The sequence below is a fragment of the Monodelphis domestica genome, chromosome 3, assembly GCF_027887165.1.
Source record: "Monodelphis domestica isolate mMonDom1 chromosome 3, mMonDom1.pri, whole genome shotgun sequence".
Lineage (NCBI taxonomy): Eukaryota > Metazoa > Chordata > Mammalia > Didelphimorphia > Didelphidae > Monodelphis > Monodelphis domestica.
The window spans coordinates 217,338,746-217,366,443 of record NC_077229.1 but is presented as its reverse complement, the minus strand read 5'-3'; the positions used below and the strand labels follow the sequence as shown (position 1 = coordinate 217,366,443).

General features: G+C 35.6%; 1 protein-coding gene across 3 annotated transcripts in view; it reads right to left on the bottom strand.

Annotated features, from left to right (window-relative positions):
* CDKAL1 (CDK5 regulatory subunit associated protein 1 like 1) overlaps positions 1–27,698 on the bottom strand; it is a 704,381-nt gene that overhangs the window by 508,073 nt on the left and 168,610 nt on the right. For all 3 annotated transcript variants that reach the window (XM_001375837.4, XM_007487880.3, XM_056823496.1), the window contains one exon: positions 8,488–8,608. In XM_001375837.4, coding sequence (XP_001375874.2) covers positions 8,488–8,608 — 121 coding nt within the window. The remainder of the gene's footprint in view (positions 1–8,487; positions 8,609–27,698) is intronic.

Below are 27,698 nucleotides of genomic sequence, written 5' to 3'. Positions count from 1 at the left end.
ACAAGAAAGAGGGAGATCAGTTAGGAGGCTATTGCAATAACCTAGGAAAGAAATTATAAACGCCTGAACAGAAGCGACAGCAATTCTATAAGTGCACAGAATGGGGCATATATGAGAGATGTTGTAAAGGTAGAAATGGGAGTTTTGTGACTGGATGTGGAATAAAGTTTTGTGACTGGATGTGGAATAAAGGATAGGGAGGAGTCAGAGTCATTCCAAAATCATGAATAGGAGACACTGAAAGTGAAGATTGAGAAAGTAATGAGGTTTGGCAAATATAAAAAAAATTCTTTCTTTAATTCAAGAATTAACAAAATCTAATTTTGTTTCAGTTCTTAAAGTTTAATATTCCAACAGCTCTTATTATTACAGTATAATTTCCTGCTTTGGAAATCACTGTGTACTGACCATAACTGTATCTTTCTTTGATAATAAAAGATTTTTTCCATGCCTGCAGGGAACTATAAACATAAATCTCATTATACATGATTGTTTTCTTAGAGTTTGCTACATCCTCATAAAAGGAAGAGGACAAGGGGAAATTACATCTAAATAAGAGTCTGAATGAATGATGTTACAATAATTTAGGCTGTATCATATTAATTTTACAAAAAGATGCTTTGATTCACAAAATATTTCATTAAAGCAGAAGCCCACAAAGCATATTCCATAAACTCTTGGGAATCCAGAAGATTATCTCATGGGATCGAAAAAGTCTAACTATTTTCATTATAATACTAATTTGTTTGCCTTTTGCATCTACAATTCTGTGTCAGGTTAGATTTTCTTTATATACTTCAACCACAATAACATCATGACAGATTCAGAATGAGATGTGATTTGCTATATCATTCCACCTCTCATCTCTATGCTTTTGCCCAAGTTATCCAAGCATGCCTAGAATATAGTCTCATTATTTTACAATACCTCTTTAATTCTCAAGTTTTATTCAACAGTCAATGCTGTGGAAAGGAAACAAGTTCTGGACTTTCTGCCACTCTGTTGGAACAAGCAACAGTGGGAATATTAGAGAGAGAAGAAATTGACAAGACTGACAGTTGGTGGGGGAAGGAGCAACTGGGAGTGGCAGTTGGTCTTATGACTAGCACTTCCTTCCTGGCGTGGGTAGATTGGAGCTTTCCTTCCCAATTTTTGGATAGAAGTGCCTCTATTTTCTTCAACCTAAAAATACAGGCCCAACCAGCTCTGAAATTCAGAACTTTTCTTGTTGTTTGCTGTCTACTGCTAAGATTTTGAAATTAAGAAAGCTAGCACAGATCTAGTGTAGACAAGAATAAGAGAAACACTCCACCAGCCTGTGAGGCCTGGCCTCAGACCCAATGCTGAGACTCAAACCTTATCTAGAGAAATCCCTCTTCCCTCTTTCCTGATACCACTCCAATCCAAACTGGTTATTAAAATTTATCTTATTTGAATATTGTAATCAGATAAGTGGACTATTTTTTCAGAGGGCATAGAGGGAGCTGAACCTCAGTACAGTCATTCAACGGTCCTTATTGGACCCCTGCTGGGTCACCAAAGTCTGGCGAAAGGCTTGTCCCTCATGAGGTTCTGTTTTTACCTGCTCTGGGGCATCTTCAGCATCAATCCAAAGAGAAAACATCCCTACAGGCTATCATGAGTGGCTCATTTCTCAGATCCCCCATTTTGTTCAAAAATACCCTCTCAACAGGGGGCATCTCTCTCCTTCTGCCTGACCGGCAGCCATATTCCCTTTCTCCCTTCAACTCCTCCATTCCCTGCTACAAGCCTCCCATATCTCCTGTTCTTTATATCCATTCATCTTTCTCTATAAATATTACAATGCAAGTGCTAACTTTCCTATTAACTCTTTCCTGTGCATTTCTACCTACTAATATCTTCCTCTAATCAAAAAGTTAAAAATTACTTTGAATTTATTTTGTTATATATTTTTATATTTTCAGAGACAGATAGATTGGGATAGAAGAGACATTGATTATCTCCCACATTAGAATGCAAGCTCTTTGAGGACAGGAATTATTTCATCTTTTAATACAAATGTTTACTACAAAGTATAGCATCTGGCATATAACAAAGCAATTAATTGCTTGTTGATTGATTGAGAGATTGATAATGAATTGGGCTCATAAGGGAAAAAAAGGAAGCAACAGATGACATCTCTAAGTCTCAGAATGACAGACTTTCACATTTAAAAGGGAGTTCAAAAAACAACTAATCTTGAATAATAAACTCCTTTTGGGTCAAGATGGCGGCTTAGAGAAAGCTAAAGTTCAGATCTCCAGAAACCCTTCCCTACTGAACTCAAACTATATGCTCCTAAGACACCGAAATTCAAAATGAACAACAGCCTAGACCGCGGAAATCCTTCTCCTGGACCTGGACCTGGATCAAAAGGTACGCCCCCCCCCAAAAGCCAGAACCTGAGATCACTCGGACCTAAGGGGTAGGCAGAAGGAAGGTCCCGGGACCCATCCCCCCAACCCAGAGCGCTGAGTCCGAAGCAGCAGAGGGAACCTCAGAGCCTCAGGGCCGGCTATCTTGAAAGCCTCTTCCTGAAAACAACCTGACCCAGTAGAGGGGGCACCAAGACAACATGGAAACAGAGAGAGACAGGAGGAGCCTGTAGCCCCCTGACCAGATCCTTCCATCTGAGTCTCACCTAAGGTCCCTGCCTCAGGGCATACTCAGTTCAACCCAGAGAAAGTTAATCTTATCAGGAGCCCAGAGAGCTCCAGGAAGCCATGGCCCCTCCCCTTCAGAGTGCAGCCTCCTCTGGCTGGCTAAGGCACAGAAACAAACACCCCGCGGAAAGGGCAAAGCCAGGCTCAGAGCATGGAAGTAAGGCACCACAGAAGCATTAGGAGGGAACTGAGGAGGGCAGTAACACCGAAATACCAGCAATTCCTGGCTTCCCCTGGAAGATAGAACAACAACTGCATAGAACTGACAATCTCCCTAGGGTTAAAACCTCTGAACACCAGACAGAGATAAGAAAAGATAGTCTTCCCCACTCAGATAGAGATGGCAAACTCCACAGAAGCACAAAAGCCCCAAAATTCCAAGAAAAACAAGAAGAAGGGGGTGAATTTGGACACATTTTATGGAGCAATAATACAAAATACAGAGGAGATAAAAGAGGAAACACAAGCAAATGCTCCGAAACCTTCCAAAGGAAATGGAAACTCTCCACAAACCCATGAAGAATTTGAATAAGAAAGGATCAAAAAGATTGAAGCCCTCTGGGAGGAAAAGTGGGAAATAATGCAAAAGAAATTCACACATCTACAAAACCAGTTTGACCAAAGTGAAAAGGAAAACCAGGCTTTAAAAGTCAGAATCAGGCAACTCGAAGACAATGAGCAAGAATTAATAAAGCAAAGCCAAAAGACCAAAAAATTAGAAGAGAACATAAAATATCTCACTGACAAGGTGACAGACTTGGAAAATAGTGGAAGAAGAGATAATTTAAGAATAATTGGACTTTCAGAAAAAAGCCAGAAATAAACAGCAAATTCGACATCGTAATACAAGATATAATCAAAGAAAATTGTTCAGAGATTCTAGAACAAGGGCCACTGACAGAGCTCACAGAACACCTTCTACACTAAATCCCCAAAAGATAACTCCCAGGAATGTAATTGCCAAATTCCAAAGCTTTCAAACAAGAAAAAATCCTACAAGAAGCTAGAAAAAGACAATTTAGATTATAAAGGAATGCCAATCAGAGTCACACAAGACCTTGCAAGTTCCACTCTGAATGATTGTAAGGCATAGAACATGATTTTCAGAAAGGCAAGAGAGCTGGGTGCTTCAACCAAGAATCAGCTATCCAGCAAAACTGACTATATACTTCCAAGGGGAAGTATGGGTATTCAACAAAATAGAAGATTTCCAACTTTTTGCAAAGAAAAGACCAGAGCTCTGTGGAAAGTTCGATATCAAAAAACAAAGATCATGGAATACCTGAAAAGGTAAATATGAAGGAAAGGGAAAAGAAGAAAAATGTTATCTTTTTCTTTAACTCTCTTCTATAACGACTACATTTATATCAATCTATGTATACTAACATGTGGGGAAAATGTAATGTGTAAATAGGGGGAAAAGAAAGACCAAATAAAATAATCTTTCTCACACAAAAATTCACACGGGAAGTGGAGGGTAAGAAAACTCCTATAAGAAGGCGAGGAAGAGAGTTTTTAAATCACTGGACTAAAAGGTAGAGCTGAAGAAGAAAGGTTAGAATTAGGGAAGGATATCAAAATGCCAGGGAGTCCACAAGTGACAGTCATAACTTTGAACGTGAAAGGGATGAACTCACCCATAAAACGTAGACAAATAACAGAATGGATTAGAATCCAAAACCCTACCATATGTTGTCTTCAAGAAACACACATGAGGCGGGTAGATACCCACAAGGTCAGAATTAAAGGATGGAGTAAGACCTTCTGGGCCACAACTGACGGAAAGAAGGCAGGAGTGGTAATCATGATATCTGATAAAGCCAAGGCAAAAATAGATCTGATCAAAAGGGATAGGGAAGGTAATTATATTCTGTTAAAAGGGACTTTAGATAATAAGGAAATATCACTAATCAACATGTATGCACCAAATAATATAGCACCCAAATTTCTAATGGAGAAACTAGGAGAATTGATGGAAGAAATAGACAGCAAAACCATATTAGTGGGAGACTTAAAACAACCATTATCAAATTTAGATAAATCAAATCAAAAATAAATAAGAAAGATGTAAAAGAAGTGACTGAAATCTTAGAAAAATTAGAATTAATAGACATATGGAGAAAAATAAATAGGGATAAAATAAATAGGGATAAAAAAATAAATAGGGATAAAAAGGAATACACCTTCTTCTCAGCACCTCCTGGAAGTGATGCAGAGCGAGAGGAGCAGAACCAGGAGAACATTGTACACAGAGACAAACACACTGTGGTATAATCGAACGTAATGGACTTCTCCATTAGTGGCGGTGTAATGTCCCTGAACAATCTGCAGGGATCTAGGAGAAAAAACACTATTCATAAGCAGAGGATAAACTGTGGGAGTAGAAACACCGAGGAAAAGCAACTACCTGACTACAGCGGTTGAGGAGACATGACAGAGGAGAGACTCTAAACGAACACTCTAATGCAAATACTAACAACATGACAATGGGTTCGAATTAACAACACATGTGATACCCAGTGGAATCACGCGTCGGTTATGGGGGGTTGGAGGGGAGGAAAAGAAAATGATCTTTGTCTTTAATGAATAATGCTTGGAAATGATCAAATAAAATATTATAAAATTAAAAAAAAAAAACCTAATCTTACCTGATTGAAAAATCTCTCAACAACCAGGGAAACTTAGTCTCTATACCTCTCACTGAGACTCTCTATAAGGATGAAATCTTCTAAGGCTACTCATTTTAATTTTGGAATGCTCGAATTGTTAGCATGTTATTCTTTGCACCAAACAGTAATGTATGTACTTCTGTCCAGCAAGGTCATGAAAAATAAATCTAATCTTTATCTACACTGAGAAACTTAAAATTTTAGAAGATAACAATCATGTAACCCCCAAATCATCTGTTCTTTCTTCTCACTACTACCTTTCAACAATCTTCATAATGCATAGGCTCAGGATTCTTCAGCATCATGGCTATACCTTGAATGGGATATAGCTTCTCAATGGCTTTCCTATAGTGTTACTCTACAATCTGAAGTCAAGCCTTTATATGGTGTCTCAGAAGAGTAAAGTACAAATTTCAGAAATATCACAAGTTGGATGGGATATCAAGACTCTCTGAGCAGTTTAAGGTCACATGAATTGTCCAAACAGCAATATCAACACTGCTGCATCAGCTTAAGCTTGCAGGCAACTACAACTTCTAGATCATGGTTATAAAACATGAGAAAAGCTGTCAAAAGATTTGCTGAAATTTAGGTAATATATCTACAACTCTAGCTTGATTTAGCAATTTTATTAATGTAAAAAGGAAAAGTGGCTCATTTGCCATGAATTCTTGATAAAGCTATCATTTATCACATTACCTCACCTATTACAAATGTAATCCCTTTTGTCTTTTTTTTAATTGGAACTAACATCCCAAAAACTCAGATATTTCTTATAGTCTCCTTATCTTTCAAAGATCACTAATTGTGGTTCAAAAATCTCCTTCTAAATTTCTCTCCACTCTGTAATAATTATTCCTGTTCCATTTCCTATAATCAAAAGATCATTCTTCACGTGGGAAGAAAAAAGGCTGGATAGTAAGAATTTAATAGTTAATGCAGTTTAAAATAATTTAATAGTTTCTCATCATCTTTCATTACAATACAATGCAACACAATGAAATGCAATACAGCAAAACATTATTATGTGCTGAGTATGTGCCACAAAAAAGAAAAATGATACCATTCAGAATATTAGGCCACTGACTCCAACCACAAATGGGACTTTGTATTTAAATCAAGTGGTAATAGGGATTCACTAGAGTTGACTAATCACGAGAATGACTTGACCAAATGAGTGCATATGGAATATCATTTTGGTAACTATGTTGAGGGTACATGAGAGAGGGAAGAGACTTAAGGCAGGAATTGTCCAGGTAAGAATTGTTAAGGGCATGAACTAGAAGACAGCCATTTGAGTAGAAAAAAGGGGGACAGATGAGAGACATGTAACAGAATTAGAATTGACAATCCTTTGTAAGTATATAGTTATAAAGAATGGAGAAAAGTGAAGAATTGAGAGTGACTATGAAGTCCTGAACCTTGATGAGTAAAAGAATGGTGGTGATCTCAAAAGAAGTAGGGAAGTTTGAAAAAGAAGTTGATTTGAGAGGGAAATAATGAGTTTTATTGGATAAGTTGAATTTGAGATACCTATAGAATACTTCAAAACACACAATGAGAAGGCATCAATGATGGACTGTGTATAAATGGAGATTTTGAGCCTTTGGACTTCATCCCCCAGAAGTCCCTTAGAATTTCCCAAAATTCCATTTTCCTGCATCCCCACATTTTGTGTGATTGTATTTAAGTGGTTGTAACTCCTCCCTCTCTCTCTCTCTCTCACTTGGACCTGCAACCAGGCTGAAGTTAGGCAGTTCTTTTGCTTTAGTTACTATTAATAAAACTTTTAAAAAATATAATATTTAGATATTGATTATTAAATTTAAAACCCACAACTGGGACTGGTTGGTTCTTAGGAGTCATAGACAAAGAGGTAATAATTGACCACATGAAATCTGGTGGGGCCTTTATGAATGGGTAAAGAGAGAAGAGATTTAAGAGTCAGGTAAAAACTTTAGGCAACATCCAATATGGGTCAAGGAAATGCATGAAGATCTAGCAAAAAAAACTAAGAAGTTCCCAGACAATTAAAAAGAAGATTTCATGGAGGATGTGGCACCTATAAGTTGGCTTAAAAAGATCATAATGCAAGTAGGAGAAAAAATGTTTAAAAAATGAAAAAGATAAATTCCATTAAGTATATCTGCAGTAGGAACACTCATCAATAAGTAGGTATGGCTCAATAAAAAGATACTTTATAATACTGAGCAAAATAGTGAATTGGAGAACAGATAATATTTTATAAATCACCCATCTCTTCACAAGAAAAGGAGCAAAAAGGCAAGCAAAAATATTTTTTTCCTGCTAGTAAGAGGTAATAAAAGTGTTGTGCCAGTGAGTGGGCTGTTCTTGTGATACTGGAAATTGTTGCCCTAGTCCCACTATGAATTTCCAAGCTAAATTGGTGTTTATGATGATATTAAAAATGAGGGTGACAGAGGAAATATTTCTAATATACTATTAAAATTGAGAAAAGAGTTATTTTTTGTTGGTTTCTTTGTTCATGTTATATTTTCTAGTGGCAGTGACAATTTTAAAGTACCCCAAAAAACCATGTAAAATAAAACAAAGTAATACATTATCGATTAAAAAAAAATGAGAATCTTACTTTACTTTAGATCCAAACAGGGACTTAAAAGGACACTTTGTTCACCTTTTGATGCACTTATTAATATAAAACTCACATTAACGATATACTTCAAAACACACAATTCTACTAAACTATATTCAAAACACAGTTAAAATATGTTGAGTAACATTTGACAGGAACATATTCAAAATAGGCAAAAAAGATAATGTATTCATATTTTATAAAAATAAAATGCTTCAATGAAACATTTAACTTTGGGGAATATTTGTTCCATTAAATCTATATCTATTTCCCTAAATGGTAAATGACAATAATATTAGTAAATACACAAATGCATACACAATTTTGATCCTACAATCCAATAGAAAGCTTTATAACAAAAATTCTTAGTAGATATTATTGTGAAATACTTCCGGAATTTAAAAAATATATTTCTTATACAAAAAATTTTACTACAACATTGTTACATGACTAGAAGAAATTATTTTGAACTCAATGCAAGATTCTGAATATTTTATTAGCAAGTTTGAAAGAATCTTACCCTGTATTGATTGAAATGATTTCTATCAGTGGATTTTTTCTTATCTTCGGCAAATCCAATCGAGCTCCTCCCAAACGTTTTCCATTAGATTTTTTCTGACCAAGGAGTCTCACTGAATGACCTTTAAAAGAAGCATAGAAATCAATATTAAGATGAGGCATTTGACTTCACTTTAATTACAGTTCTTGACAAATAAGTGTCTATAAATATATTAATGCTTGTTATATATGTCATTTTAATGTTCATAAAACATATTAATGACTTTTGGGTACTCTGAATTTAACTGACTTGTTAAAAGAGAGGAAGACCACATCAAAAATATGATTATCTGGGGGCAGTTGGGTGGTTCAGTGGATTGAGAGTCAGGCCTAGAGACGGGAGGTCCTAGGTTCAAATCTGGCCTCAGACACTTCCTAGCTGTGTGAATCTGGGCAAGTCACTTGACCCCCACTGCCTAGCCCTTACCACTCTTCTGCCTTGGAGCAAATAAACAGTATTAACTCCAAGACAGAAGGTAAGGGTTTTAAAAAATAATAATAATATGATTATCTCCTTCATAACAATTTTAAAGTAAAATGTTTTGCTTGAACTTGCAGTTGTAATATATACTGTTTTCATTTCTATATTGTACTACCTGAACTAAAGGAAAACACTGAATGAAAACTTCATAATTCTGAAATAGTTAATAAATAATGGCTTGCTAAAGGTTTATATAGATAGGGATTTAGAAATTCAGTTTAACATACCATTTGCTAGGCTTTCTGCAAGGAAGATGAGAAGTTCAAGTAGATTTGGTTCTTGTCCTCAGGAAATAAATATACCTTGCATACTCTACCACATTCATTATCAAATTGATTTTTACATATGTATATACACATACACATACACATACTATCTAAAGCAAGCCACCGCCCCAAAAACAAATTTATTCAAAAAGTGAGATAAAATTACATTAAAAAGAGTTTTTTTAATAAAGAAAACTCCTGATAACACTAACCTGTAAAAGCAAAAATATAGAGTGGAAAAACTTGTGGATCCAAAAATATTCAAGGAAAAAAAATTAAACAAAAAAGAATATTTTAAATGTTAAACCTATAAAGACTGTGAGATTTTTAACTACACTACACTATGAAAGCATTGTACTGGCTATTATTTTCACATTTAAGGGTATAGGTTGAATAAATAAAACAATCACACTAAGCTAATTAAAGGGGCAAAATAATCTGTCCCTGATAACGTAATGAAGTGAGAACACATACTTTATCCACTAATCACATGCAAATGTGGTTGAGACCTAGGTATATTTTATTGAATCAATCAATCAATCAGTCAATCATGGGTATTAGACTCATAGCAAAAAGTCCTTGAAAGCTATTAGACAAAAAAAAAAGTGGATATAACCAACAAAATGGAAAACTAGGCATTTTCTCTGATCCTCATGACCTCTCAAATGTCTCTAAAAGAGAAATTATGTACCAAAGATAAAGAAATTTCAGCTACATCCATAATCTAGGATACCAGAAATACAAAAGAAGGTTAAAAACTCTCTAATATAGCTAACACCTAACAAGAATTCACTCCGTACTCTGTGTCCCCATTACCAACCATGTAGAACAAGGCTACACTAGGCATTACCTCAGACTTGCAACAGAATGCAAAAACTGGAATAGCCAACACTTTAGCAACTTTCTGTCTTGTACACAACCTCTATAACAGTAGAAAAGCAGAGAAAAGGGTCAGGGCATGCCTTTGGGCTTGAAATAGATCTCAACCCCAAAGAGCAACATCTCCTGCTATCTTCTGTGGGCATTAGAGATATAAGTTACAAAGAAATCACAACAGGCTGCAATATTACCAGTGTAACTGCTGGATACTGCTGGGCCAAGGAACCAAGGAACCAAGGAAAAAGGGGGGGGAGGGGGAGAGGTGAGGCAGGGGTACTCCACTAAGATTGAGGGGGAAAGTTCAGCAACCAGATTTTACTCCAAAAAATCACTTGAGGCAGAGACCCAGACTAATAAACCCATCAATTGCCCAATATGGGAGGAAATAGAAACACTTTGTGATATGGCCTCCAGTGAAATCACTATTAGAAGGGAGAGAGTCAGAAACAGAAAAATAGCAAGAAATAAGGGGGAGGGAGACAAATTAATTTCTGGTGGAAAAAATTCAAAGACCACATATTAGTTGACAAATCAACAGGGAAAACACTAACATTTGAAGAAGATATGGCCTCCAGATCTAGTAAATAAATTTAGACATCTATGAATAAACATTGTAAAACACAGGGCTAGCTTTCAACAGCTGATGAAAGGGAGGACCTTAAAGGTTGAGGAGAATATGGAACCTGAATACATTGCTCTTGTGTGGTATAAAAGAGCAATAAAATGTACAAGAGCAGAATTTATGGCCTGGAGAGGAGAAATAATTGGCAAAACAGAATGAAATGTTTTGACACATCCCAAGAAGTATGCTGGAACTGGCTATATCTAAATGATTTTCTATAAAAGGACCAGTCACAATATTTGGCTTTCTTGGAAATAAGGAATTTCTAACTTCTAGATACATAAGGGAGATAGTCCATGAGAGGGAAACATTTGGGGAAGGGAAGGAGAAGGAGCCTCTGCATCCTCCATACTGTGATAAAAAATTCAGTGGAGAGAATGAGTTAAATTCTATCTATCCTATTCCTGAGAATATACAAGAAGATTTATGGGCAAAGTCTTCCACAGATATTGGCCTACTGAAATCAGCTGATCCAGTGATAGTGAGAACCAAGGAAAGACCAGTTCCTTGTGTTCTTCAATATCCTATAAGTAAAGAAGCTATAGACGGAATAAGACCTATTATTGAGTCCCTAATTCAACAAGGGATCATAATACCGTGTTTTTCAAATTACAATACTCCCATGCTGCCAATGAAGAATCAGAAGCTTGATCAAGATGGCAGAGTTGTCTATAGATTCATACTGTATTTGAGAGCTGTAAATGATCATGTAATAAAGACTCATACTGTGTTACCAAGTCCAGGTGCTATAATCTCATCTATTCCAAGTCAAGCGAGATATTATGTTCAGCATTTTTCTTGATACCAATTCATGAGGATTCTCAAAAGATCTTTGCTTTCCCATGGGAAAGTGCCCAGTGGACTTTCACTCATCTTCCACAAGGGTTCTGCTATAGCCCGAGCCAATTTTCTCAAATTTTGAACAGAGACCTTAAAACAATATCATTCAAGGAAAGTAAAACAGTGCATTTTGTAGATGATATCCTCCTAGCATCTCCATCAGCTAAAGTGTGTTTGAGAGATAGTAAGATTCTTTTGATTGGATTGTATAAACTTGGACATAAAATCTCTAAAGCAAAACCTCAGCGGGTTTTGCCTCACGTTGAATATCTTGGTTTTTGTTGTCAGAGGGTTCCAGAAGTATCACTAAGAAAAGAATAGCTGATACCCAGAACCTGAGTGCACCTAAGACCAAGAGGCAACTCAGAGCTGTTCTTAGGACAACTAGTAGACAATGGATACCTGCATATAGTGAAATTACTAAATGTTTAACAGATCTAACCAGAAATACAGAACCAGAACCTCTAAAACTCAAACTTGAACATCTACAAGCATTAAGCAAACTTAAGGAAGCGATTTTATCTGCACCAGCTCTTGGAATCCCAGACTCTACTAAAACTTTTCAATTATTTGTGAATGAGACCAAAAGTATTGTATCTGGTGTACTGGCACAGACTTTAGGACAAAGGTATCATTCAATTGGATACTATAGTTGTCAGCTAGACCCAATTGCTGCAATTACAGTTCTTTGTTTAAGGGGTGTAGCTGCTGCAGCTGTGTTAGTTCAAAAGTCATCTGACTTAGTTTGGGGATGTCCATTGACGGTATTTTGTTCACATCAAATAGAAGCACTGAGGAAATTTCATACTCAAGCATATTCAGATCAATGAATATCTAAGTATGAAATTATAATTCTAGGTAGTGGAAACCTCATGTTGAAAAGGCGTAGTGTATTAAACCCAGCTACACTTCTTCCTGATTTGCCAAAGAACAGTGAATCATTACATGAATATTTAGAAGTAGTACACCAAGAATGGATTTAAAAGATACTCCGACCAAAAATCCAGATTTGGTTTTATTCACAGATGGATCTTCATATTTTTGTAATGGAATTAGATATGCAGATGCTGCAGTTGTCACAGAATTTGAGAGATTGTGGTATGGATCATTGCCTAGTAACCTTAGTGCTCAAACTGCAGAGTTGATCACTTTAAAGGAAGCATTTCTTCTGGCATCTGGTAAAAGTGCAAACATTTACATAGACTCTCATTATGCTTTTTCTGTTTGTCATGCTACAGGAAAGATCTGGAAACAATGAGGTTTTATTACTGCATCGGGAAAACCAATTGATCATGCAGAAAAAATAACTGAGTTGTTGGATGCTATCCAGAAGCCTAAACAGCTAGCGGTAATCCATTGTAGAAGTCATACTAATAGAAAAGATTCAGTTGCTAAAGGAAATCACTGCACTGATATAACTGCAAAATTTTATGAACTTATCAACTATAGAATCTGATGATCTAGAAAAAACTTATGTAGAATTGGAAATACAAAAATGGAAAGAGAAGTTTGGAGCAAGAAAAGAACATAGTATATGGTTGACAGATATAGGAAAGCCGCTATTACCAAAAGACTTGTATCCCTATTTGTGTCAAGCCATTCACACAAAAGATCATTTTGGTAATCAAGCTGTAACTGACACTGTAAAGAGACAATGGGTTGCTCTTGGAATAAGTACTGTAGCAAATAAGTTCTGCTCAAGCTGTTCTGTTTGCCAAACATTCAATCAAGGAGCATTCACACAGAAAGGTTTATGTGGTAGACCTTTAGCATATTGTCCATTTGATAGTCTGCAGATTGATTACATCAGCATGCCAAAAGCTGGAAAGTAAAACTTTTGCTTGGTAATTGTTGATAGATTAACCAAATGTGCTGAAGCTTTTCCATCAAATACAAATACAGCTAACTTTGTGGTGAATGTATTGATTAAGGAAATTATACCTAGATTTGGAGTACAATTAAAATAGACTCCAATAAAGGGTCCTATTTCACTCAAGACATCCTAAAAAGAGTCTATGAAAATCTAGGAACAACACCAAAATATCATGTGCCGTATCATCCTCAAAGTTCAGGGCAAGTGGAGTGCATAAATAAGGAAATAAAGACTATGATGGGGAAGCTCTGTGCTGAAATTCATCTCAAATGGCCAGAGATTCTTCCCATAGCTTTGTTTTACTTACATGTGAGGCCATGGGCAGATTTACATATATGATCCTATAAAATGCTCTTTGGACATGTTCAACTACAAACAAAAACTTGTAAGACAGTATATACATCTCTCTTAGGAGGAGATTGTCAACTTGCTTCTTACGTAAGTGCTTTACAACAAAGACTAAAGGAATTGCATAATATGGGAGTATTCATTCAAACTAGTCCTTTGGATTATTTTCTTCATAATTATGAACCAGGATACATGACATATGTAAAAAAATGTTGCCAAAATATAAGCAACACAGGAAAGTTGGTTAGGTCCTCACACTATTGTGGTGGTTGCTACATCTTCAGTAAAAGTTTTGGGTAGAGATTCTTGGTTTCATTGTTCACATATAAAATTAGCACAAGGTATAAATAATGAAAATGTACAAATCATTGAAGAAGAAGGAAATGAAGTGTGGTAGAGACATGAAGAGAGAGAGATTTTGCAGGACAAGCCAAGATGCAAGAACCAAGGCTAGGGACATGTCTGTCAATGAAGAAGAAGGAATTTCCAAATGAAATGTTCCCAGGAGTTGGCAGTAGAGCTGACCAGGGGGGAGCTTGGAATCACTCTCTCTCTGGAAGTTGAACCTGGCTGAAAGACCCTTGTAGAGCTGGCTTGGTTTTGGGGGCTCTTTAACCAAGGGAGAAACCTCTGCTCTCTCTCTGAGATTTGACTGACTAACATTTGGAGGAAAGCCAGGCTGAAAGAGAGACTTTTCTTGGTGGCTGGCTGAAGGAGAGAAGCCCTGAACTAATTTGTTAGTTCTGTTGCAGGCTGAAGGACCCTGGAGGGGGGGGGGGGGGCAGGAGAGGGGGGAGGCTTCTGAAAATAGGCTGAGAGACCTTGATGACTTTGTGAAGAAGAAAGATTTTAATTGTTGTCCTCCATCTCTGACTGTCCCTCTGTCACAGTTGTGACTTCCTAACCCCTCATAATCTTCATTTTAGATTAGGGATACCCTCATCCCTCTTACCTCAGTTTCCCATCCTGTTTCCCAATAAACCCCCTGACTTGAAAAGGAAAAGAAAAGAGTATCTTTATAGTTCACTCGTTGGGGGGGAGTGGGGGAGGAAGCAAGAAGCCAAAGGCTTCAAGAAGAACTGGGAAGTGAGGGAGACAGGGAGGAGAGGGTGAAGGAGGGAGGGAGAGAGGGTAGGAGGGGATTAGGAGAAATATTGATCCACTAGTCATCAGTAGAGATTATAGGCAGACCCCAGTGCATTCCCCAGTATCTATCTAGAGCATTCCCCCATAACAGTATCCCCTGTGACTCCACATCTCTCTATCTCTGAAGTACCTCTACCTCCATTGTAACTAAATACCATCAGGTGTGTCCCCATACTTAGTAGCAGCTCTCTCTAGTCATAAGCCAGAGCATTCAGTCATTGCAACCAGAAATAGTGTCACACAGATTACTTTTCTATTTCAGGAGAAGAGATTGCAGAAAGATAAAATCATCAGTCAAATTGAGTCTGCAGTCAAAAAGATCAATAAGGAGAGGACCATTCCTGTGGAAGACAATAGAAGAGGACAATGCAGTTGAAGAGGAGAATTCAGGAATTAATGGACATTGATAAAAGACTGAAAATTTATAAATTTAAAAGTGTGAAATTTGCAATGAAGAGGATTACAGGATAAATGGACTAATTAATTTATACTTTGGGTAATGTATTATAGTAAATAATAACAGCATTTATTCACATACAAACACAAATATATTTACTACTATGGAATTGCAGAAGGATATTCAAGAGGACATAGGGGTAATTATGTTGCATACAACAGTATCATAACTCTGATATAACAGTAACACTGAAAGTTAAATAGCAAAACAACAGGTCATATCAAAAGTAACAACATAATGAAACAAACATGAAACATAAACATGGTTAGGTTGTATTGAATCACTACGTAAATAAGTGAAACAGTGTATAGGTAGGGTACTGAAAATGTTATGATTAGCTATAGATGTTATTTACTAACAAAATATAGTTACATACTTAGAGTTAGTTTAGGTATAGAATTTTTTTTAGGAGAAGTATTTTAAAGATAGAGATTAGTTAGGTAATATTAAGTAAGATAAGATAAGGAAATTAGATACTGACTTGTATGCATCATACATTACACAACACAAACAACATGACATCATATATCAAAAAATTGTAAATATATAAATATATGTAAATAGGGTGTATAATAGGATTTTTAATTAATTGTATTATAGTGTATGTTTATATGTAAACTGTGTAAATATGAATTGTACATAAGTGTATATGTGTGCATGTGTATAGCATATATATTGTATGTACTATAAGTATATATGTAAATTATGTACATAGCTCACTGATGTCTATTGTTACATGTATTTGCATAAGTGATTTTAATGTTTGGTTTGGTTTTCATTGTAAAACTTATGCAATGTTGTGTTTATTGTGATTTTCAAATTTTTTCTCTAAGTTTAATGTTAATGTACTACAATAGTAGTACAGTGTTCCATACAATAAGAGTATTTTAAGTTAGTTTGATGTTTGCATGGAAGTTATGTTCATTTTTTGTTTGATGTTAATTGCTGTTTTGATTTTGATTTTGTTTGACTTTTGTACTTGTTCATTATTTACTTTGTTTTCCTTTTCCTTTTTCCTCATTACAATTTCCTTAGGATAGGCTAGTGTAAATTGGAGTAAAATAGTTAAGTGTAGGTTGTTTGTTATTTTGGGTAGATTTCTTAGTTTAGGTAACTGGTAAATATTTTAGATTGTGCACAAATTCAAAAATCATGTTTCCTTTGATTCGTGCAATGGGGGGAATGTGATAAAGTATTAAAAGGTTTGCGATTTTGCAAAACTGCAAAAACCTGAGAAATGAAAACCTAGGAATGATTGACAGTGGCATGTGACCAAAGATCACATGGGAGCCAGAGCCTGAGCTATCTATGTAAGGGTTCCATTTTTCCAACTGACTGTTTTCTCTCCTGAGGAAGTTTAGATGAAGGTTTAAGAAGATGTTCCTTGTGATCATACTGTGGAAGGAGCTTTTCCCTGTATCTGGCTGCTGGCAGAATCAGTTATACTTGGACATCAGGACTTGCTTGGACATTTAACAACAAAAGATCCTGGCTCTATTTGATGTTGGACTCCTGCTGTGAGATTGGGGTATTTGGTTAAGTTTTTAGTTTAGTAACATAGTTAATACAGTTTAGTTAGTTTTAAGAATAAGAACAAGTATGTCCCTATGCCCTTATTCCTTTCCCTTCCCAAACAATAAAACAGATTTTTTAATGTTTTCCTCTTGTGTTTCCCTTACCCCAAATTCTACCCTAACAATGTCTGCCCATCTGTGGCTTTTGAGAACTTCGGTTGGTTAGAGAATCTGAAGTTATCAAATCCTAACACAGTCACTAGGAGAGTAGTGTCTATACCTGGAGATATTCTGTCCAGTTTCTTTAATCTTCTCATACTCCAAAGTTTATAAATTCCATAGGAGAAGTGTAAATGTAACAATATAATGTTAAAACACTTAGCTTTGGATGAAGTTTGTTTACTTCAACTATTGAGAAAATAGTAGGAGAACTAATAAAATTAAACTTCATAGTGAGGTAACTAATAAAGCCATCAATCACAGTCTCTCCCAAAATGACTTTCATAATTATATAACATTAAGTAATTTTTGAAATAATATGCATTCAATATGAAAATTCTGACTCCAAAGTAACAGCACAGCTCAGAGTCAAGCACAGTATTTGACTTAATGGATCTCACAAATTTAAAGTCAAGTTTAACTTTTCAATCAAAAGTCCAGTTAATGAATAGATGACCAAGATGGCATGATAGCATAACAGTAATATGAGAAATGCCAAAAGTTCAATAATGACAAAGCAAAGGCATACTTTTTCACACCAGCATGATATAAATTTCATTACTTCCTGCTGTGATTTCAGTAATATGCAGCCTGAACTAATAACATTTGATAAATTATTCATCTTCCCTATCTACATGCAAATAAAGGGACATATCTCTGCCTGATGATATAATGAATTATTTTCCAATCCAGTGGTTCATTAAAAAATCCAAAAATCTAACTGAAAAAAAAAACAACTAAAAATGCTAGGATACTACAGACAAAGAGAAATAATATGAGAATATCTCTTTATACCTGACTAAAAAGGAAAGCAAATTCAGATAGAGAATGCTATAAAATACTGTCATTCTGAAAATGTCATTTGAAATACATGAGGTTCTATAGCTAATATTATTCTAAGTGAAATTCCTTTCTAAGTGTGTATGTTTAAATTTAATTAAATTTAATAATTAGCATAATGAAATTTTATTCTGTACAGAACACAATATAAACAAGCATGAGGAGCCACAGAGGTATTCTAAGAAATGACATAATTTTTAAGGAGTAAAAAGCAGAGAGAATTAAGGAGCATAGGAAAATTTCTTTCACCATTAAGGGAAAAGAAATTTTAAAAAGTTTAAAGAGTAAAAGGCAGTATTCATCTAGTGGGAACAATGTTGGCAATGCAATTGGCAGGTTTGGTAGTATGACCATATCTGTATTTTAATATGAATAATGTGAATTTACTTCTTCATTGTAACTTTCCTATCAGGTCAAAATGTCAAAAATTTATTTCTGATTGTGGTTCTAAGTCAAAAGTTTTTACTTACAGGAAAGAACTAAAGAAGCTATATGCTCCTTGGGAACATGTGTTATACCTTATAACCTTTTATATTCAATGACTTGCCCTTCTTTTCCACCAATCTACTCATTGATAACAACGCCAACCACTGATAAAGCCTGCAATTATAGACTAGGTGAGGTGATAGGTTGGCTCAATAACAGTAAGTTAAGTGTTCATAGAGTGGGCTTTGGGGAGGGGGGGGGGCAGTATCTGGTGACCAATGTGAAGATGGAATTAACTCTCCCCTGCCCATTTTCAGATTTCATCACTAGAAGTGTATACATCCCATTTATCCTTAAGTGAGGGAGGTCTTTGATCCTCCTGTGGGAAAGTGGGTGAGGATTCAGAAACCAATGACTGCCCCCAGGGCAGTCCTAAGCAAAACTATAGAATATAATTGGTCCACAAAAAAGTAGAGGAAAGCACAGGAAGTGACACAAAGAAGCATCTTTAAAAGGCGTTACAACGTCCTGTGAGGACAGTTTTTGTTCTTCTGAGTTCCGAGCTAGAGTTGGAGGCTGATAAAAGGATCTGCTGACTGGACCTGAGACCCTGAACTTGATGAGGCTGTTCTTAAATCTCTGTATTTGAACTACCACGTGGATGAGTGAAAACTTCTTCCCTGATTATCTGGAGGTACTAGCCTCTAGAGAGGCCCCTCCTCTCTTGGCTAAAGCCCTTGTTTAACAGACCCCTAGGCTTTCAGGCTGGGGCTTCTTGAGCACTGCCAGAGTAAAGCCAGGGCTCATTAAGCTAGATTTCTTACACTGCCCTCTTTCTCATTTCTATGCTTTCACTCTATATTTTATAAATTACCATAAAAAATTATTTGGAATTAATTCCTGGCAACCCTATATAGTCTTAAATAATTTAGTCCAATCCTTTAATTTTAACCCCTTACATTCTTGCCCTTATACCAATGGTGTCAAGATAGTAGCATTAAAAAGAAAAGGGTAAAGCAGGGCAGGAAAAAAGATCAAAATTAACTAAATGAAAAATTTTTTCTTCATATTAATTTTGTAGGTAAAGTTTATTGCAAAATTTGTGAAAAATCTAATCCAACAACAGCATAAATACATGATTTATTTAAAGGAATACATTGTAAAAGCCAATATAATAATCATTTACAAATCAATATGTAACCCACCATTGAACACTGTTTACATATTAAATGGTGATCAAAAATATAGTCACCTATGAGCCATATATTATTACACAAATATTGTTCTTCAATTATGCATGAATCAACCTTTCCCCTTGGCCTTCACCAGTCAAATAAGAATGTGAGACACTTTAAAATAAAGCCTATAAATTATAGAATGATACTCCACAATACAGGAAAACCAATGATCTGGCAACATGGACTCCTATTTTTTTTTTCTGGAAAAAGCTCTATAAAAAGAACTTTATTCCTTCACTTTTTACATGCTGGTTGACCCACCTGTTCTTTTTATTTTGTTAAACACTTAACTTCCATCTTGCAATCAATACTGTGTATTGATCCCAAGGCAGAAGAGTCATGAGGGCTGGGCAATAGGGGTTAAGTGACTTGCCCAGAGTCACACAGCTGGGAAGTGTCTGAGGTCAGATTTGAACCTAGGACTGATCCACCTGTTCTTAAAGGTCATTTATTGTTTCTTTGAGGTAATTCTACAACAATACTCCTTACCAGGATGGAGACCTACTGCCAAGTCTCCTTAATCTTATAGATTCTATTTCTCATTTAGTCCTTTTCTCACCATTTCAGTCCCTGACAGTCAGCATTACCGCTCAAAACCTGCTTACGCCCTCTGCTATGGGTTGGCTTATTGGCAATGCTACTAGTAAGATAATTGGACTACTCATATGAGAAGAGAAAGGAAGAGGAAGTTGACTAAAAAATAAATTACAATGATCAAAGATATAAAATTTCTAAAGTCAAGATTTGACTTCAATCAATTTAAAAGAAAATTAAAATTATAATTTAAATCAATAGAGAGGGAGCTCGACTTAATTTTTCCCTATGAATTTGAAGCTATTACTATCCCCATTTTTCAGTGATGAGGAACTTGAAGCAGAGAAATTAAGTGACTTGCCTGGTGCAACACAGCTAGTAAATGAATTAGGATTCAAATCAGATCTTCCTGAATTCAACATTTTCCCCCCTATGCCACTTCACTATCTGGATATAAACTTCATATACATTCTTCACTACTCAGAAACAGAAAAATGATAAAACTTAAATTAGTCAGTCAGAAAATAAACATTTATTAAAAGAGAGGAAGGGGCAAAAAAGGAGGGAGAGAAAGAAGGGGGAGGGGGATGGAGAAAGGGAAGAAAGTAATATATATAGTAGTCTAAAATAGATTTATTCTGTCGTATAAAAGTAAGATGTAGTAATTAGGGGAAGAAGATGGGAAAAGGAAACCAAACTGAAAGTTCCTTGTGGCAAAGAATATTTTTTTTTCATTTGTTTGTTGTTTGGAGGTAGCCAGAGCAATATTTAGGTTTTTTTTTTAATTTTTAGATTTTTATTTTTAAGTATTTTTCCATTGTTTACCTGATTCATTTTTTCTCCCTCCTCTCTTCCTTCTCCCCTCCCAGAGCTGGCAAGCAATTCTACGGAGTAATACATGTGTTATCACTTGATATCTACTTCCATATTATTCATTTTTGTAATAGAGTAATCTTTTAAAACCAAAACTCCAAATCATATATAAACAAGTGATAAATCATAAGTTTTTCTTCGGTATTTCTATTCCCACAGTTCTTTCAACATGAATGGCATTCTTTCTCAAAAGTCCCTCAGGATTTTGCTGGATCATTGCATTGCTACCAATACCAAAGTTGAATACATATGATCTGTCCCACAATGTTTCAGTTTCTATGTAAAATGTTCTGGTTCTGCTCATTTCCACTACACATCAATTCATGAAGGTCTTTCCAGTTCAAGTAGAAATCAAGCAGTTCAACATTTGTTATAGCACAATAGTATTCCATGACCATCAAAAAAACACAATTTGTTCAGCCATTCCCCAATTGAGGGACACCTTATTTTCCAATTTTTTGCCACCACAAAGAGTGTGGCTATGAATATTTTTGTACAGCCTTTTTTTATTATCTCTTTAGTGTATGAACCCAGTGGTATTATTGCTGGATCAAAGGACAGGCTTCATTTAAAGCCCTTTGAGCATAATTCCAAATTGTCTTTCAGAATGGTTGGATCAATTCACAAATCCACCATCAATGCATTAGTGTCCCAATTTTGCCACATCCCCTCCAACATTCATTATTTTCCTTTACTGTTATATTTGCAAATCTGCTGGTATGAAGTGGTACCTCAGAGTTGTTTGATTTACACTTAAGAGGCCTATGTATTGAAGAAAAGGGGTAAGGATCTACAAAACTTATCACCAAAAAAACCCTTTTGTGTCAAGAATAGTGGAAAACAACACAGACTCTAACAACAAAATCTTTGAGATACCTACAATAAAGAGAAATACTACTAAAGAAAATGAAGAAAAAAGATGTTAATTTGATTAAATATATATAGAAGAGATCTATGCTGAAGAGAATATAATAGTGAGGGCATTGACATGTATAGTTCTAAAAGAGCAGATACTAAAGATGTGGAAAAAATCTTGGAACTTGGTGAATCCAAAATTAGGTGACTAAGAAAACATCAACTATTGACTTCCTGTCCATAAAAAAAATCTTTATAACAATTATCTATTGTTTGAAGACATATGATTGATTGGGTGTGAACAGGCTGCAACATTAGAACCAAGAAAGAACTGGAAAGAGAAGTTATGTCATCAAGTCTTGTCAAAAAAAGGATGTCATCAAAGAATTTCATGAAAAAAGGAGAAAATGGGCTTATTGTATGGCAAAAGCAAGATGACAAGTAGTCTGTGGTGTTCTCCTTGTATATATACAATGACAAGAGAAAGCAAGGAAAGGCTCTATGTCAGGCTCATCCCTGGGGTTAATTTGGGAAGATAGAGACAAGAGGTTCAAAGGATGTACAGGTATCAAAAGATTGTTATCTGCAGAGTTGGAAGAAACTTCCTCTCCTCCCCAGCTCCTGCCTTACATTCTATTGAAAGTCTTCAACATCCTTGATGCTCCTTCACTCCCATTTCCAACCTTCTTTTCCTAAAATGGCATAACCTACTCTATTTCAATTCAGGTAGACAAAGAAATGTCCACACATTAGATCTTATCATAATCCATTTCCCTCACTAAAAATTCTGACAGTCTCTAACTATAACCTCCTTTCTTTCCTTCTCTCCTTCAATGCCTTACCCCTCCTGAACCCATTCTTCTCCCTTACTGAGACTTCTACCCCTCAGAACTTTCTCATGTCAATACCCCTACTCTGACTTCATTTCCCAACATCTTTCCATTGATGATTCAACAGTTAAACAATGTAATAATATACTTTCCTCTGCTCTCAAATCCTTTGTCCCTTTCTCCTACCAACATCCCTTGGCAAACCTCAAGCTGGATTACCCCCATGATTTGCCTCCTCAGCTTCTACTCAAGAGCAGTAATGAACAGAGCTAGACAATATCAAACAACTATGCTCACAGACTTCATTATAAATTCACATTTCTCAACTCCACTTAGGCCTTCATTTCATCTGGGCAATACTTATATTCTTCTTTTGTTGATTTCCTGAATCTCTTAAAAAAAAAAAAGTTTGTCTGGACCTGTTCATCTCTCCAAAAGCTTTCCATGCCTCCTCCTACCTCTCCAAATTGGAAACCTTTTTTTTTTTTAAACCTTGTAGGAAGAATGATGTGTTCTCTCTCTCTCTCTGTCCCTTTGTACTTCATCTCAAAATCCGTGAATCACCTCTCCTCCTTTATGCTAGGCTCTGAAAATCAGGTGGCTCTTCTCCTTACCAAGCCCATCACTACATAGGCCCTTGACCCTACTCCTCCCACCTTCCTAGCAGATTGCAACCTTAATCATACCCTTCCTTGAATTGTCAACCTCTTCCTATCTATGGACTACTTTCTCAATCACCTGCAGACATGAGCAAGTCTACCCTAATACTTAAAAAAAAAAAAAAAACCTTTCACAAACCCTGAGGAATGTCTTGGGCTATCTTCCTATATCTCTCCTTCCTTTCACCTAGAAAATCCTATCTTTACTTGCCACTTCCAGACTTCCTTCTCTCCTCCTCAATTCCTTGTGATCTGGGTTCTGATATCAACACTTGATTAAAGCTACTCTCTCCAATGACCACTAATTGCCAAATCTGTCTTTTCTCAGTTCTCATTGTTTCGATTCAATCTGCTTCATTTGATGCTGCAAAACACTCCTTTCTCCTAAATAACCGCCTTGTCTCAAGATCTGCACAACACCATGCCTGGATTTCCTACTACCTTAACCTGCATACTATAAATATGGCAATAAACTGTCTTGATCCAAATATCAGTGTTCCCTAAGAGTGTTTGAGGCATCACACTCCTCTATTCCCTATGTATTCTCACTTTGTGACCTCATCAGTTTCCATGGGTTTAATTAACATTTTAATCCAAATGACTAGTATGTTTATTTATAAAATCATAGTCTCTTCCCCAGGCTTCAACACTGGATCAAAATTTTTTATCATATATTTCAAGCCAGATATCCTAGAGATCTCTCAAACTCTATATAATCAAAACTGAATTCAGAATCTTTCCTTCCCAAATCCACATCTCTCTTTCAGTTGAAAGCACCACATAATTCAGGGCTCCCAGGTTCATAACCTTGGTAACATCCCTCAAGGTATTATCCTCAATTATTCACTCTACCTCACCTCTGTGAAGATAGGATTAACTCTCCCCTTGACTATTTTTAGCTAATCAAATCAATAACTTAAAGTACCCCTACTTTACACTAAGTAAGAAAGTTCACAAATCACTTACAAGAGTAAGCTCACACCCCCAAAGGTCACTGCAGGCCCCTTTGGCAGTGCTAGGAAATTGAAAGACTGCAACTGATTCCTGTAAAGTGGGGGAGCAAAAGGAAGTGCCATTGAGAAAAGGGCTTAAAGCACTTAAAGGCCATCTGGAGGATTCAGTCAAGCTCTCTGTGTTGGTGAGCTGGACTGGAGGAGGAGCCTCTTTCCCTAGATCCTGCATTGGGCTTTCAGGATTTAGTGGAGTAATTCCTTCCTTGGTTCTTTGGTGAGGAGACCCTTTCTGCTGGTTGGTGCTTTGTTCTGATTCTTGGCCGTCTTAGCCTCCTGGGAGATCCCATAAATCAATGAAATGGTAAGTCCATTTCCTATCAGGATCTGTGAGCACAATACCACAAAAGTGAAAGATGCAAGGACTATCTAGAACAAAAGATTGCCAACAGTGTCAAATGCCACTGAGGTCAAAAAAGATGAGAACAAAGAAAAACATCACTGAATTGAGGAACAAGAAGTTAATTAGTAACCTTGGAAAAGAGTGATGGAGAGAGAAGCCAGATTTCAAAGCTTGACAACTGAGTAGGAAATAAGGAAGCAGAAGCAGTGAATAAAAACTATGTTTTTCTAAAAGTTTGGCAGTGAGTTAAAAACAAGGATTACATCTTGAAATAGCAGCAGGGTCCCACTACTTTTTAGGATAAAGGTGATGGAAAAATATTTACATTGACTTGAGGGAAAAGATACAGCCAGGAACAGACATGAAAGATGCATAAAAGTAAAGAATTAATGGCAGAAAGGAGATGAGAGGGGATGAGGTTGGCAGAATGAGGGGAAAGGCTGCATTTTAGAGACGAATTTCATCTAAAAATTGATAGAAGTAAGAAATGAGACCTAGACAACAATGAAGAATTTGGGAATGCAGAAGTAAAGTTAAGCAATGAGATAATGTGTTCTATTTTGAATCACTTTTTTAATGTTGAGATAATCCTGCATTCTCAAAAGTGAAGATAATAGAAAATAAATGTTAGCAAATTCTACAAATTTGCCAAGGTTTATTTTTTTAATTATTTTTTAAACTCTTACCTACTGTCTTAGAATCAATAATGTGTACTGGTTCCAATGCATAAGAGCAATAAGGACTAGGCAAATGGGGTTAAGTGACTTACCCAGGGTCACACAGGCAAGAAGTGTCTTAAGGTGAGATTTGACACAGGAAGATGAGTGGTCCTGACCTCAGACTTGGCACTTTACTCATGCTACCACTTAGGTGATCCAGAACAGGGGAAATATTTTTTTAATACTAAGAATTTTGTTTAGAAACAGTATGTAATATTGAAATCAAAGAACTTAAGTGTTAGAAAGGACATAGAAGTTCATCTACTCCTTATCTTTTGTTTAAATGAAATGGAAACTAAGGTCCAATAAGTTTAAAATTGTATACAGCTAATAAGTAAAAGAGTAGGATATGAAGCCAGGTCTGTCAATCTAAGTGAATAATCCTTCTATTTTGCCTCCATCCAAGAAAAGTCATTCTCATCATAAAGTGGCAACCTACAATTGGGTTTTTTGAAGGTACGTGCTCTTAATTCTTGCCAAAATACTATCAATGATGTATGATTATCTAATATGTGAAACTAGTTTAACTGTATTAATAATATTAAAATTTTTAAAAGATGAACTACTTCACCAGATAAGTAAGACTAAAAATTAGAAAAGGTATCTAAAAGCCAAAAAGTTCAATACTGAAATTATTTCCTGTGCTTCTTTTCAACAATCAAGTCCAATTAACCACTGCAGCAATAAGAAAAATTATGATGTCAATGACCATTTAATTCAAATTTAAATGAAAATTTGAGTCCATCTAGGTATATAAGTTTAAAAGCTTTTTCTAACAACAACAGAAAAGTGCCATATTTAAATTGTGTCAGAAATGGTACCAATGAAAAATGACTGCAATTAATGAAGTAATATAAATAGAAAAGGAAATAAAATATATAAACACAAACATATGGGTATATATAAACATACATATATACACATGCATGTATAATTTCATTTGGATGTATGATATATTATATACTAAAGCAACATAATCAATTTTAATGTAAACAAGAAGAATACTCAGCATCTTGTGGGAAATATTACAAGTGAACAGACATTTTTCTACCAGCATAAATTTTTAAAGGTTCATTTTTTTTTTCTAAAACCTTCATTATTTGTAAAACATGACAAATCTAAAGCTACTAAAAAATTTTCCAGTCAAAGTACTGAGACAGAAGACTTATGACATTTTAAGAAATCTAGTCTTCAAGGGAATCTCTGATGGTCCTAGGAAGAGTAAACACTTTTGCTACTACTTCAGCTCTCTTTGGAGAGCACCAATAACATGATTATTAGAGAATAAAATCACTAAAGCAATATAGAAGACAGAGATATCACACAAAGTTCTGCTCTTATAAACTGAGGCCTTTTCTATGAAAGGCAAATTTTATTGCTAGTAATTCCAATCAAAAAGATACCAAAAAAGTTCAATTTGAAATTTTGTTAGTAATATTGTGGGTATTGAGAGTATGAGAAATTTGTGCAAGTATTTTTATAAGTATTATGATTGATGATTGCTGTCTAGGAGTAAAATTCATAGAAATGATTAATTCCAGTAGTAATGCATGAAGGAACAAAGAGATGAAACACATAAGAATCATTCAATTATAATAATACCTTATTCACCATAGTATTAGAAAGGAAATTATTTGGCATATTAGAATATTATGGCAACTAACTAGATTAATAGTTTCTGTCTGAGGAATAAAAACTTCCAAAAAGAAGCTGTGATCACTTGGAATGATGAATGGACAGCTGGCCTGATGACAGCAGAGGAAAACAACTTTGGCATGGTCACAGGTGTCCTTTGATCTGTGAAGACTTAGACTAACTTCAGGCTGCCTTGAGTATTAGGGTCACTCAGATCTACCCACTCCCAGAGTTAATACAATAGTTCCAAACTAGTAGTTGTAAGAATAATTCAATGCTTTATACTGTATCTTATCTTGACTGTGTACCAGTATTTGTTACTTCTTATAAAATGCTACCAAAACTTATTACCAAAAGTCATAATATGTTTTTACCATACTTTGAACATCTTGTTTTATTAGTCATTTATGGTGATCAATAGTTCAAAATCTATAAAACACACTGCTGACATCAAAAAGGGGTGTCTACCAGTGTAGGATTGGTGAGACTTTCAGCTTTAATTGCCCACAAAGATGAACTTTCAGCTCAGAATGATGGCGCAGAGATTTTTTTATTTATTAAGGAAG